The sequence below is a fragment of the Notothenia rossii genome (genome assembly GCF_949606895.1).
Source record: "Notothenia rossii genome assembly, chromosome: 1".
Taxonomy (NCBI): Eukaryota; Metazoa; Chordata; class Actinopteri; order Perciformes; family Nototheniidae; genus Notothenia; species Notothenia rossii.
This window is the reverse complement of record NC_136912.1, coordinates 30836001-30849760: the sequence shown is the minus strand read 5'-3', so window position 1 is coordinate 30849760 and position 13760 is coordinate 30836001. Positions and strand designations below refer to the sequence as shown.

The window sequence follows — 13760 nt, the reverse complement described above, 5'->3', positions numbered from 1 at the left end:
TTTATGATAGTATCGTTCGTTCCGGTGCACTCCGGCAGGACTACAGCGCATTGAGATTAAGGTTAAACAAATTTCTTTCACTACAAATATAACTATGTAGAACCAGATTTGTGTAAATTACTGTTCGTGGTAATTTGAAAACAAATGCCGGTGCACACAAACACACCGAACATGCACACACAGAGCAGAGCTGAGCACACACACACACACACACACACACACACACACACACACACACACACACACACACACACACACACACACACACACACACACACACACACACACATCATGCGCCCCGGTGACAGGACATCCCCTTCATAAAACGAGGGGGAATATTCTGGTAGTTCGATGTGTGTATAGGTGTGTGTGGTTAAACGTAGCAGCCTCGATCTCTATTCAGCGGCTCTAATGAAGGGAAACGCAGTGAAGTAAACAGTAAAAGGGACAGCTCTTTGCAGCTGGTGCTGCTCTTCTCAGATTCTGCTGAGTTACACGTTACTGCCTCCAGTGCCCTGTACGACGGAGCCAGTTCAACAGACCCTGGATATGTTTGATTTACCCGGCTTAACTAACCCTAACAAACGCGATGTCGATAAGCGGTCCTACGAAGCTGGTTATCAACTCAGTAAATCAACCAGGGTTTCTCTGACTGGCTGAGAACGCGTTCACGTGAAAGGGACGGGGTTAGCAACATTTGACCAATCACAAACATGGAGACGCGTGCTGACAGCGCAGCGTCATACTTCATGAATGAATAGTGTAAATAGCAAATCCTGCTTCGTAGTAGCTACAGGCCACTGGTGCCGCAGAGATTTCATAAAGTGGAGGAGGTTTTCCTTCTATAAAACAGCTGTGGGCAGCAGATACTGTGAGTCACGTACAGGGAATCCCTCAATTTAAATAAAACGAGGCCACGCTTTATTAACTCGTGCGCACGCTTTATTAACTTGTGCGAACAAGAAAGTAAAACGTGGCCACGTTCTATTTATTTTTCTCTCAATGAACCCACCAGGGCTCCGTACTTTTCACCTTCAGATCGTTTTTCACTTTCAGATCTTTTTTTTCGCTTTCAGATCGGTTTTTTCCGCATTCAAACTTTTGGCCCCGATGTTGCTTGGGGGTGGGGCTTACTAAAGAGTAATTTGGCATCCTGAGTGACAGGCCTCCCTCTGTCAAGTTGCCTTCATGGATGTTAGGTAGCGCGAGAAATACAACTCAACTCTACTCCTGTGATTGGTGGTAAACAAAACTGATACCAGCGTCAAAGTTCCGTTAAGCGAGCTGTTGAGCATCGTAGTTGGCAACAATCAAGGTATAAGAGCAATAAACTGTGCTAGAATGTGAAATTACGTATTTGCTCAAAGTGAACCACTGCTCTAAACCAAGATGGACGACAGAAAGCCAGATTGACTGAATCACTCGTCGATATCTTGCCAATCCTTTTATGGAAAGCGCTCCCTGCAGGTATAACAATGTTGGTGACATAAAGTAACAACTAAGGAATCATCTACAGTGGGGCAAAAAAGTATTTAGTCAGCCACCAATTATGCAAGTTCTCCCACTTAGAAAGATGAGAGAGTTCTGTCATTTTCATCCTAGGTACACTTCAACTATGAGAGACAGAATGGGGGGAAATAATCCAGGAAATCACATTGTAGGATTTTTAATCAATTAATTGGTAAATTCCTTGGTAAAATACAGTAAGTATTTGGTCACCTACAAACAAACAAGATTTCTGGCTCTCACAGACCTGTAACTTCTTCTTTAAGAGCCTCCTCTTTCCTCCACTCGTTAAATGTATTAATGGCACTTGTTTGAACTCGTTATCAGTATAAAAGACACCTGTCCACAACCTCAAACAGTCACACTCCAAACTCCACTATGGCCAAGACCAAAGAGCTGTCAAAGGACACCAGAAACAAAATTGTAGATGGGGACTGCTGGCTGGCTGGCTGGGAAGACTGAATCTGCAATAGGTAAGCAGCTTGGTGTGAAGAAATCAACTGTGGGAGCAATTATTAGAAAATGGAAGACATACAAGACCACTGATAATCTCCCTCAATCTGGGGCTCCAGGCAAGATCTCACCCCGTGGGGTCAAAATGATCACAAGAACGGTGAGCAAAAATCCCAGAACCACACGGGGGGACCTAGTCAATGACCTGCAGAGAGCTAGGACCAAAGTAACAAAGGCTACCATCAGTAAGACACTACGCCGCCAGGGACTCAAATCCTGCAGTGCCAGACGTGTCCCCCTGCTTAAGCCAGTACATGTCCAGGCCCGTCTGAAGTTTGCTAGAGAGCATTTAGATGATCCAGAAGAGGATTGGTAGAATGTCATATGGTCAGATGAAACCAAAATAGAACTTTTTGGTAAAAACTCAACTAGACGTGTTTGGAGGAGAAAGAATGCTGAGTTGCATCCAAAGAACACCATACCTACTGTGAAACATGGAGGTGGAAACATCATGCGTTGGGGCTGTTTTTCTGCAAAGGAACCAGGATGACTGATCCGTGTAAAGGAAAGAATGAATGGGGCCATGTATCGTGAGATTTTGAGTGACAACCTCCTTCCATCAGCAAGGGCATTGAAGATGAAACGTGGCTGGGTCTTTCAGCATGACAATGATCCCAAACACACCGCCGGGGCAACAAAGGAGTGGCTTCGTAAGAAGCATTTCAAGGTCCTGGAGTGGCCTAGCCAGTCTCCAGATCTCAACCCCATAGAAAATCTTTGGAGGGAGTTGAAAGTCCGTGTTGCCCAGCGACAGCCCCAAAACATCACTGCTCTAGAGGAGATCTGCATGGAGGAATGGGCCAAAATACCAGCAACAGTGTGTGAAAACCTTGTGAAGACTTACGGCCCATCTACACTACAGGCATGAAAAAATCTTGAAGCTGGGCGTGTCTGAAGCTTGGCGATTTTTTGCGAGCAACCAATCACATGAATCTCCCGCCCCCGACATACAAAGCAATAGCAATGTTAAAACGAAGTAAACTGGATATAAACTCTCCAAACAGGCGAAAAAACTATCAGTTTCACCCACTGTCTCTGCCACCTCCCTCCATGCCTGGTTCCTCCGGTTTGTATCCCGGTAAATAGTTCCGGTCGTAAAGAACCGGCTGATTTGCTACCGTAATATCTCGTTTGGAATATGAGGAAATGAACTGCGGTCTGGCTCTCCCAGCTTGCACGCGGTTTGATTGGCTGAGCTTGCACTGGCGGGATTTGCATAAACGGAATTTGATTGGCTGATGCCAAGCATCGAGCCTCAAAAGTTGAACATTGTTCAACTTTTGATGCCGATAGATGCTCGTGATGCTTGCAAAGCCATGCCATGCTCCCCACAATGCAGTTCGGCGAAGATTCAAAATCTTCTACGTCACCCCATTCAAGTGAATGGGCGAAGCGTTGAAAGCATTTTTTGATGCCTGTAGTGTAGACGTACCGTTACAGAAAACGTTTGACCTCTGTCATTGCCAACAAAGGGTATATAACAAATTATTGAGATGAACTTTTGTTATTGACCAAATACTTATTTTCCACCATAATTTGCAAATAAATTCTTTAAAAATCAGACAATGTGATTTTATGGATTTTCTTTTCTCATTTTGTCTCTCATAGTTGAGGTATACCTAGGATGAAAATTACAGGATTCTCTCATCTTTTTAAGTGGGATAACTTGCACAATTAGTGGCTGACTAAGTACTTTTTTGCCCCACTGTATCATAAATTGTCAAAGTATTGATTTTATGTTTGCAGGAAATTATGATGAATCACCTGTCCACTACAGTGGACGTCATGCATCACTAGCTATATTTCAACTACAATTCATACTGTTACTGCTATTGTTGTTCTTGAAAATACTTCATTTGCAATATCTTTTTGGGGGGCGTAAATCAATATACTTATGTTATTATAGTGTAATTTTAAGTTTGCACATCTTTATTTATCATTTTTTCCAAATGTACATGTCTTCAGTTCAAACTTTAACGCATACGACCTGAGTGGACGTATAAAACATTTATTTTCTGAATTTGAAAAAACTAGATAAAAAGAAACTAAAAATAACAACAATAAAAACACTTGGTAAAAAAATCCTGACTGAGGTTTTCATAATTCATTCATGAGAGGTAATATAAAGTGTTACCAAAAAATGTTTTCCTGCATCTAATGCTATTTTTAAATCCAAACGGTTTTGGTTTGGGTTGCCGATTGTTGGGGATATCGCCGTACAGATGTCCCTTTAAACCTGACTTTATCTCAATGTGTGTCTAACTTGTGTTCCAGACCCAGCAGAAGTGCATTGCCATCTTTGCGCTTCTTTGCTGCTTTGCTGTGCTGGCGGTGCTAATCTTCTCATCGGTGGACATTTGGGGGGACGATGAGGACGGGATCACAGAGGAAAACTGCAGCCGTGACTGCCAGTAAGATGTTCTGCAAGTCTCAAATAATAACACAATAAGGCATGTCAAAAATAAGGTTTGCCAATCATGTATCCGGGAAAAAATCAATGAAAATGTGCACACAATTACATTTCTCTAAGTCATCTTATACCTTAACAAAACCTGGTGCCTATATTTATCACACAGCATTTTGACTACAAAAATGTGGTCAGAGATACGCATTTGTTATCCAGTTACACAGGAATCTCCGAAATATTGCCTTGTTGACTGTTTTCGATACTGGCCTGACTCAAGCAGCATTATTGGGGTCAATTTATCAGATTTCATATAGTTTCCTTGAGGGACACCATGGCCAAAGACTTGCCTGAGGATGCAAAATACATTTTATTGTCAACTAAAAGTTAAGTTGTATTGTGCAACTTTGTGTTGTTTCGTATCATGCCGTGTCGTGTCGATTATCTTTTCTTGTAGTGTAATCATGTTGTATAGGATCGTATCTTTTAATAATCTATAAATCTCGTCATAATGCATTGTATCTTATCTGATCTGTTTTGCAGTTTTGTTTCGCATCATGTTGCATCATATATTGCTGTGTGACACCTAGACACACTTTTTGAAGCTACACCTTAAACTCAGGAAGCTTGTGTTACTTTCAGAATCGTGCTTGTGGAGAATATTCCAGACGACCTTTCTCTCCCTTTGGATGGCAGACCCCACCTCCCTCTCTCTCTTGTCTTTAATACTTTGTTGGACCAGGCGAAGCACTCAGTTGAGGTGGTGTCTCCGGTCTGGGCCTTAAACCCCTGGGACCTGGAAACAACGCCAAGCAATGCCAAACAGGTACAACATCATTTGGATTCAGAATCAGATTTCTTCATATTCCATTAAATGTACATAAAAAGGGAATTTGTGTTTGGCCCCAGCAAAGCAACAGTATAGATACACAAAATAAATGACATCTATAAGTCTAAACGTGACTTAGTGGCAGTCATAAGAATAGTGCTAAGGAGAGTGTACTTCCACTGACATGATAGCATGATACTCAGTTGTCCTGACAATAAACAAATTAATATAAATTAAAATCAGTTGATGATGTTGGTTATGGTCTTGCTTGTAGAATGTCCAATGGAGCATGGTTGGTATTTGTACGCCCCGGTCTAGGGGAACCTAGGCGTAGCATACAATTGCACTCTCCCCACTCCCAAGAAATGCTCAATGACACAGGAAATCAGCTTTTTGAGATTAAATAAACTCAAAAAGAGGTGAGACAATCCCAACATAACAAACAAAAACCCTCTTTACAGAGTTTCCTTAAACTTGCCTAACAAAACAAATAAAATAAAATACAGGCTTCTTACCTAACTCCTACCAGAAAAAAGGGAGAAAAAGGGGTTCAAACAAAAAAGGTTTCTCAGTCCTAGACAAATCAAAGCATATCTTCAAGACAGATTAAATTAGTTTAGCTTTACTAAGTACATACAAAAATGTACAACAGGGACCGGTAATCGGTAACTTTAGCCACACAGAACAACAGATCAGATCTTCTACAACAGACACAGAGTTGGGAGCAGGAGAGGTCGATGAGAGAGAGGGCAGAGGGACTGCATGGCTGCAGCTTAAATGCTCCTGTCTCATCAGGAGGACCAATCAGTATGTCGAAGGCAGCCAATCAGCTAACGGGCACCACCGCTCACACACACGCGCACACACGCGCACACACACACACACACACACACACACACACACACACACACACACACACACACACACACACACACACACACACACACACACAGAGAAACTCACAGGAGGAGAGAAAATATCCACACACAAATGACCTAATGACCCAGGGTCATTCCCCGACATTTGTGCAAATGATGAACCAACTGTATTTCCCAGGTGTTCTGTAAGAGGAAATGCCATTCATTTCTACTGTAGGTCTGTATGTAGCCTTTAATGAGGCAGCCCTGCAGATTTGTCGGTACGGGCCATCCAGAAATACCTCTGTAATGCTCCACTAGAATAATACAGAACATCCCTGTCTTCCACAGGGTCAGCTGTTGTTCCAGAGACTGCTCAGCCTGAAATCTCGTGGGGTAAAACTGAAGATTGCCAGCAGTCTGACTAACTCTGCTGAACTGAAGACCTTGGCAGCACACAGTGAGAGGCTGTCATATTTTTCATCTTGTAACGGCTATTTGTTATGGTACTGTAGCTTCCAGAATGAAGATTTATTGCATCTCACAACCCCACTGACAACATGAGCAGTGCACAAACAGACTGTTTTTAAAAGAAGATTCTCATGTATTCTATGATGATTTAAGTAGTTTTTTAAGCGTTCGGCCCCATCCAACAGCTGTACATAGCAAGGGGTTGGGGTTGGGGTTAGGGTTCATGTTGGCCAGACTTGACGATGAAGTTAAAAAAAATCATGAATGTGCAATGTACTTGAATGGTTTTCTATCAAAGCCTTTGCCGCTCATGCTTCCTGCCTGCTTTGTGAGAGTCCAAGGCCAATTGGCACATTTCCACGATTTTCTCCATCTCATTCTTTCCAACTTTCACAGTGTACCACCACTCTTCGTCTATTTCTCTGTTTAACGTCGTGTAGATGCAGAGATTCATTTTGTGAACATGACAGCTTTTACCAGAGGAGGACTCCATTCCTCATTCTGGGTAGTGGATCGGAAGCACATTTACATCGGGAGCGCCGATATGGATTGGAGGTCACTCTCCAAGGTAACAACAAACATTGACAGCATGAGCGCAGAGTAAATTCAGACTTAAGATAAATGAGTCTCTGCAGTTAGGTGTAGCCAGATTTGCAGTTTTTTCTTTTTACTCTCTGAGAAATAAAAGCTTTACAAAATGTAATTAACCGATAACATAGGGACCTCACAGGGACTTAAAACATAACACTGTCTGAATTCGTTTCACTATACACCTGTACCTTTTTCGGCAATTACTCGAGCAGCCCTATTATGGGCATCAGGGATGATTTAAGATTGCTGCCTGAGGCCGGCCAGAAAGACAAGTAGCATTTCCCTTTGCATTAAGTATGTAATCACAATAGAGGGAGGAACCAGGAAACATTAGCATACTATTATCTAATGTGATTACCTGGCACTTTTTATGCTTCGAAGCTGGCTGGAGGTAGAAGTACGGTTTGACGTATAAGGAGCCAAAGGGAAAAAATGGAAATACAGTACATTAATGTGTAGTGTGGAATACACAAAAATAATAGAAGGGCAGGTAAGAAAAAGAGCCACAAAGGGAGGAAGATAGGGATTTACCATTGTAGAAAACATTGAAAACTCTTTGCATCCTTCTGGGTCACCAACCAAAATAGATTAAACAAAAACAGTTGACTGCTGTCTGACTAATGACCAGGCGAGAATATATTTAGAACAACCGTCTCTTGTTCGCTGTTTTCAGCCATGCGTCGGTACAGACTGAAATATCTTAATTGGATGATTTGCTGCTTCATTTTGCAACCATTCTACCCAGAGGACAAGTCGAAGTTCCTTTTGCTCTAGCGCCACCATGAAGTTGATATTATTTTGTTTTGAGTGAAAGGTCTTGACAACTATTAAATGGATTGTCATTACATTTAACACACACATTAATGTATGTACTTTTATTTATGATAACAAACCTGCAGGCTAATGGCCTTCCCTTCAGCGTCAGCTGTTAAAACGACCAGCTAGAAAGTTCAACATTTACTGTTTTCCTGATACCTCTAACTAGGTCAAGCTCAAATAAATTAATACATTAATTACAGAGGAATGGGGGTTCATTTCTAATATAAGATTTTTTTTGGAAATTTTCGACATTACAGTGAATATTTATATATGAAAAAAAATCACAAATGTTCAAATAAAAAACTAAAAAAAAATTCTGAGATAGAAGACTCAATAAACAAAGAAAAACATTATTTTTTAGCTTCACTTTGCAAGGTTGGATCAACATAAAAAAATCTCCTAAATCTTGAGATTCTGAACTTTTGTCAAAGGATCGATAATAGCCCTACTTTACCGAGATAGAATGTGTTATATTAACTCTGTGCCTGAAACCTAGAACGTCATGTTGGTATTGTCATTGTGAGTCTCTTAGCACGCTCATGTTAGCATTGAGCACCAGGGTGCCTAGCCTCACAGCATGCTGTAGAAACTCTAGAGAAAAAAAATCTCATCCTATTATAATCTAATAATACGATGGACAATATTACATTATCATATCATCTCACGTAAGTCTTACTGTTCTAACTCTAAAATCAGCCAAAAAGTGATTTTGCCTTTTATCTAACTACTTCCTGTCTCATATTATAAAAGCTATCTGTCCAGTGAGCACTCTACTCAGACTGCCACTTTTCTGCTGCATCATCTCTTCTTCTGTGCTCCTCTCTGACGCCCCGCAGAGGAAAGAACTGGGGGTGGTGGTGTATAACTGCAGCTGTCTGGCTCTGGACCTCCACCGAGTCTTTTCCTTTTACTGGCAGCTTCATGAGAGGGACTACATCCCCTCCATCTGGTCGAAGAGAGTTACAGCCATCTACGGGAGGCATGACGCCCTGGAGCTACAACTCAACGCCACCGAGGCTGCTGCTTATGTGTCTGTGAGGAACAACTCAGCAGTATTTACAGCATGTTAACACATAAACTGACTCAATTCAAAATTCAGGAACCACAGCTTATAAATTGTCTGTTTTATATTCCTCTTGAGGCACCAATTTCCTGACTGTGGACTAGGTGGTGGACGTCTTTATTAAAGTTTCATTAGCAACTAATAGCAGACCTACACAGGCGGTGATTAATCATGTTAATATCACACTGAGGAGCATCTCCAGTCTGAACATCTCAGCCTAATTTGACAGTCATGAATCTTGTTACCCTCTAAGCGACCACATGCTTATCAGTTGAATTCAGGGCATTCATCATCCTGTAGGAAGTGAGGAGCCATGCTGTTACAAGCTGCTGCAACTCCAACCTGCTCTTGTGCCTCACGTCCTGATTCATGGCTGGAGAAATGTGCCTAGTTGTTTTTCTTGGCCAAAATGTTACACTTAATTTGACATTTTGGACATTGACAAACCCTAATTAGGTTGGCCTTATCAATGTAACATTTACCATCGGGATGAAAATGTATGGTTGTCGATTTTTGTTTGTTGATCTTGGACTAACTGAATACCAAAAGTTATAGAAATACTTTATTCTGACCTTTCAGTTCTTTGATTTTACTTAATTCTTATTAAATTTGGGCTTTGGGTTCCTGCAGACCTCGCCTGAACTCTTCTGCGCTAGAGATCGCACCAGAGATGTAGACGCCATCCATCAAGTCATCCAAAATGCAAAGACGTTTATCTTCATATCTGTGACGGACTACCTCCCTCTCGTGAGCAGGAGTTTCAGAGGAACCTCAGTCACAAGGTACGTCAGAACTCAAATATATATTCAAACAAAGTTTCCTTTGACAGATATATTTAATTATTGTTTGGATGAAATCAGATCTTGTATTTACATTGTAAAACAGTGTCTGATTTCAATGGGTGCATCTATAGGTACTGGTCAGCTATTGATGAGGTCATCAGAGAAGCCGTGGTACTAAGAGGAGTCAGAGTTCGTCTGCTGATAAGCCTCTGGAAGAAGACTCATCCTCTCACCTTTAACTTTGTCTCTTCCCTTAAGTCGCTATGCATGCAGATGCCAAACTGTTCAATAGAGGTGGTACGTAAACTCAAATATAACTCCTCCAAAATGTGTTTCATGAAAGCTGTAGTTTAGTATCTGCACTGAATGTATAAACATTTCAACTACGGAAGCCCAAAGACAAAAAAATATGGTTAAATAGTTTTCTCTTCTGGGTTTTAGACTTAAAAACAGGTGATAAAGGTGGAAGTCTGCACTTGGTTGCTATCATTGCCACGTTATTGGTTTATTTTTCATTTTCCCTTCTCTCGCCCTGCTGTGATCCAAATTTTATTTAAAAAAATATATGCTGTATTTATTTTACATTTCTTGCAAAGCTCACTTAATACTATTTAAAAAAGAATAATATGTGGCCAAAGTACAACATCAATTGTATGAAAAAAGTACATTAAACAACTGATCCTCACAAAACGCATTTGTCCGCCCTCGCTGTGGATTTATTTGACCTGTTTTTAGGTCATTATCTCAAGAGAGAACACTATAAAGATTACATTAGAAAATGTAACAACAGCTTTTTTTTCACTTGCCTCTCAGGGCTTCCATACTTGAAACTAATGTTGTTAATTGCATTTTTGCAGCGTTTTTTTAGCAACAAGGAGCAAGAGGAGGATATTCAACATGGACTCAACCACAACAAATACATGGTGACAGACAATGCTGTATACATTGGTAGGCAATGTTTAATTTGTTTTTGTTTGTTATTTGTGTCCGTTATTTAACAGGACTTTGCTTAAGCACCGATGCAACATTTACATTCTGTTTGTTATTTAAAACAAGGAAAAATGCATGTATGCATTTTGAAGATATTTCAGGTTGTCTATGATGTCTTCTAATGCTATTACAAAAACACTGTGTGGTGCTTTTCTTTAAACAAAGACAAGAAAGTGAAGGCTATTTTCCAAATGTTTGCTTTTTCTTAAACGTTTGCTCACTAACACAACACTGAATCACGCAAGCAAGTAGCTTTCTACAGTTTAACGGCATTTTTCCTTGAAATAATACCTTTTACAAACACCATTTCTAAGGTTTTTCCATCTATCCACAGGTAACCATGACTGGGTTGGGAGTGACCTCGCCATTAACACAGGAGTTGGGCTGGTTATCAAGATGAAACATAGTCTCGAAGACAGAGGAGCGACAATCCTAGAACAACTCAAGGCTGCTTTTGAGAGAGACTGGAAGTCCCGGTATGCTAAAAACCTACTAGGAAACAAAGACCAACAGGGCAAATACAGAAACCTGAAACAAGGGAAAATGCATATGGAGTCTAAGGAGGAAAACAAGTGGAACAACCCTTTAACTTTATAAGCACAGAATGTATTTCTATAATCCTTATAAGTCTAATAAGGCTGAATACTCTAAAAACGTATATACAATTAGAGAAAGTGAGTTGCACTCTTAGACTTGATTTCAGTTTACAATTAGGAAAATACTGAGAGGCAACTATAAAACTAAATTCTGATAATAAATTGATAATATTTGTTTTCTCTCCTTTGTTAATGGCATTTTATCTGCACGTTGTTTCTTGTAATACTAATTTTAGCCACAAGAGGCCAATGTGCACCACTAGCCCATGTTTCAAATATGTCTAAAATAATTGATAGCATTCAATTTTATCCAAAACATATGCACAAGGAAAATATAATATGTTTTGATTTGCCTACACACAATATATGTGCCTTGAGTTTAGAGTGCGAAGAGAAAATAATAATCATCAGGAAAATAATGTATGCTTTTCCAGATGAAGAGGAAACAAAACTTCACCTGATCAACATTTGTTTACCTGAAAATAAAATCTTCATATGATGTTTTTGCCTCCTGCCACAAACAATATTGAAAATAATACATTTTGAATTGAAAAATGCACACTAGGTTTTTGTTTTTATCATACGCCTCTCAGGGTTTCCGTAGTCCCTATGACAATGTGGAGGTTATAATTAGACTCACTACTAGTCACAGAAATAATAATATCTACTTAATCAAAAGTTGACTGTTATATGAGCATGACATGCTGCATGGGTATTGAAAGCAATATTTCAAATTCAAAATATTTACTAGTACACACAATATGCTGATTATAACATCAATATGCTCAATGTTAAACATATTTACAAATACAAAAACTCATCCAATAAACCTCATCAAAACAAATCACATTTAGTATTTAATGATGATTCATTATTTTTTGTCAACCATTTTTATTTGTATTTTATAAACTTTTTTATAATTGAATGCTGTATTACCATCAATTGTAGAAAAGGCAGTATCTTGAATGTATATGCAGTAGATTTACAGCGGTGGCTAAAGCTGTTAATCATTTCATTGATTATAATCATCTGACCTAATAAAATGCATCTTTTTCATAATTGTTGTTGTGTTTATTATAGCATCATTTATATGGGAAAAAGAGTTGCCAACAGTAATATTGTACACGCATTCCAACAAATACAAGGTCATACGCTACTCGACAGATGTCAAGGTTTTGAGGTAAGGTAGGACCCAAATGCAGTTTGAGGAGAAGCGGGATTCAGAGTGTAACAAAAGGCGAGCTTTAAATTACAAAAAGCTGTTGACAATGAAAAACAAACAAAAACCATGAATCTATAAACAGGTAGCACGAGGTAGCATCCAGACAAAACCCGATAGTGACAAACATAGAGGGCGACAGGAAAGACAATGCACCGACATGGAACACAGGGGAAGACAAGACTAAATACACAGAAGGGTAATCCCAGGACAAGACACAGCTGGGCAGGGGAGGCAGGAACACAAGGGCTACAGGTGAACACAATGAGACAATCAGACACAGGAGGGCAAACACAGGAAGGAAGACCAGACACAGGGAGAACAGAACTTCAAAATAAAACCATGACAAGACACACACAACTAAAATCGTGACAACAGATAATGTTAAGACTTTCATGGTCAAGTGTCTTGCTTTAAACAATGTTATGAGCAGTGAATATAGTGCTGCTCAACTTATGTTTCCTTTTATCAAGGTCACTAACAAGCTTTAGGTTGGTTCCCCTTTGTCATGCAAATTGCAAGTGAAGAAAATGTAAATATGAAACATAATGAGGACTCATTCCTTTTGTTGGATTTAAATAAAAGCTTCACTGTTTTAATGTGATTACAAATAAATGCATGCAGGAGGCAGGCAGGCATGTTTAACAGGGTTAGTGTGGTGTATCATGTACTCTTCTCAAACTGCATATTTCAAAAGTATTATATTGTTCAAAGTTAAAGCCCCCCGTTCATAAAACAGGGTAACCTGTCTGTCCAAGAAAACACTCTATAACATAAAAAAATGGTCAGAAAAATACATTTAGTTTAATTTGTTTCTAATACTTTTTTATTTAAACCAAAGATAATTATATATTGTGCACACTGTTTTGTTATTGCCCTTTTCCCGTTACATGAAACCACTCATGTATTCACAGATATGAAGTGAATTATATAAAAGATACAGGATTACATTGAAAAATTATCAAAAATAAATACACCAAATAGAGGAAAGAAAGACACTTCAAAATAAAATCAATAAAATAAGAATAAAATGAGATTAATGAAATATGTTGATAAAATACACATGAATTGATAATAAATTGATTCTTTATCTTAATCCTCTCCTGTTTTCAGTATATTT

The 13760-nt window shown here is 39.5% G+C and overlaps 1 protein-coding gene across 1 annotated transcript in view; it reads left to right on the top strand.

The window, feature by feature from the left end:
• The window catches only part of pld5 (phospholipase D family member 5), a 33356-nt gene extending 20907 nt beyond the window's left edge, over positions 1-12449 (top strand). The window contains exons 2-10 of the mRNA XM_079667600.1: positions 4294-4430; positions 5066-5249; positions 6461-6569; positions 7021-7148; positions 8827-9024; positions 9684-9835; positions 9967-10132; positions 10693-10783; positions 11160-12449. Of these exons, the coding sequence (XP_079523726.1) occupies positions 4294-4430; positions 5066-5249; positions 6461-6569; positions 7021-7148; positions 8827-9024; positions 9684-9835; positions 9967-10132; positions 10693-10783; positions 11160-11422 (1428 nt within the window). The 3' untranslated portion in view covers positions 11423-12449. The remainder of the gene's footprint in view (positions 1-4293; positions 4431-5065; positions 5250-6460; positions 6570-7020; positions 7149-8826; positions 9025-9683; positions 9836-9966; positions 10133-10692; positions 10784-11159) is intronic.
• The last annotated feature ends 1311 nt before the right edge of the window (positions 12450-13760 follow it).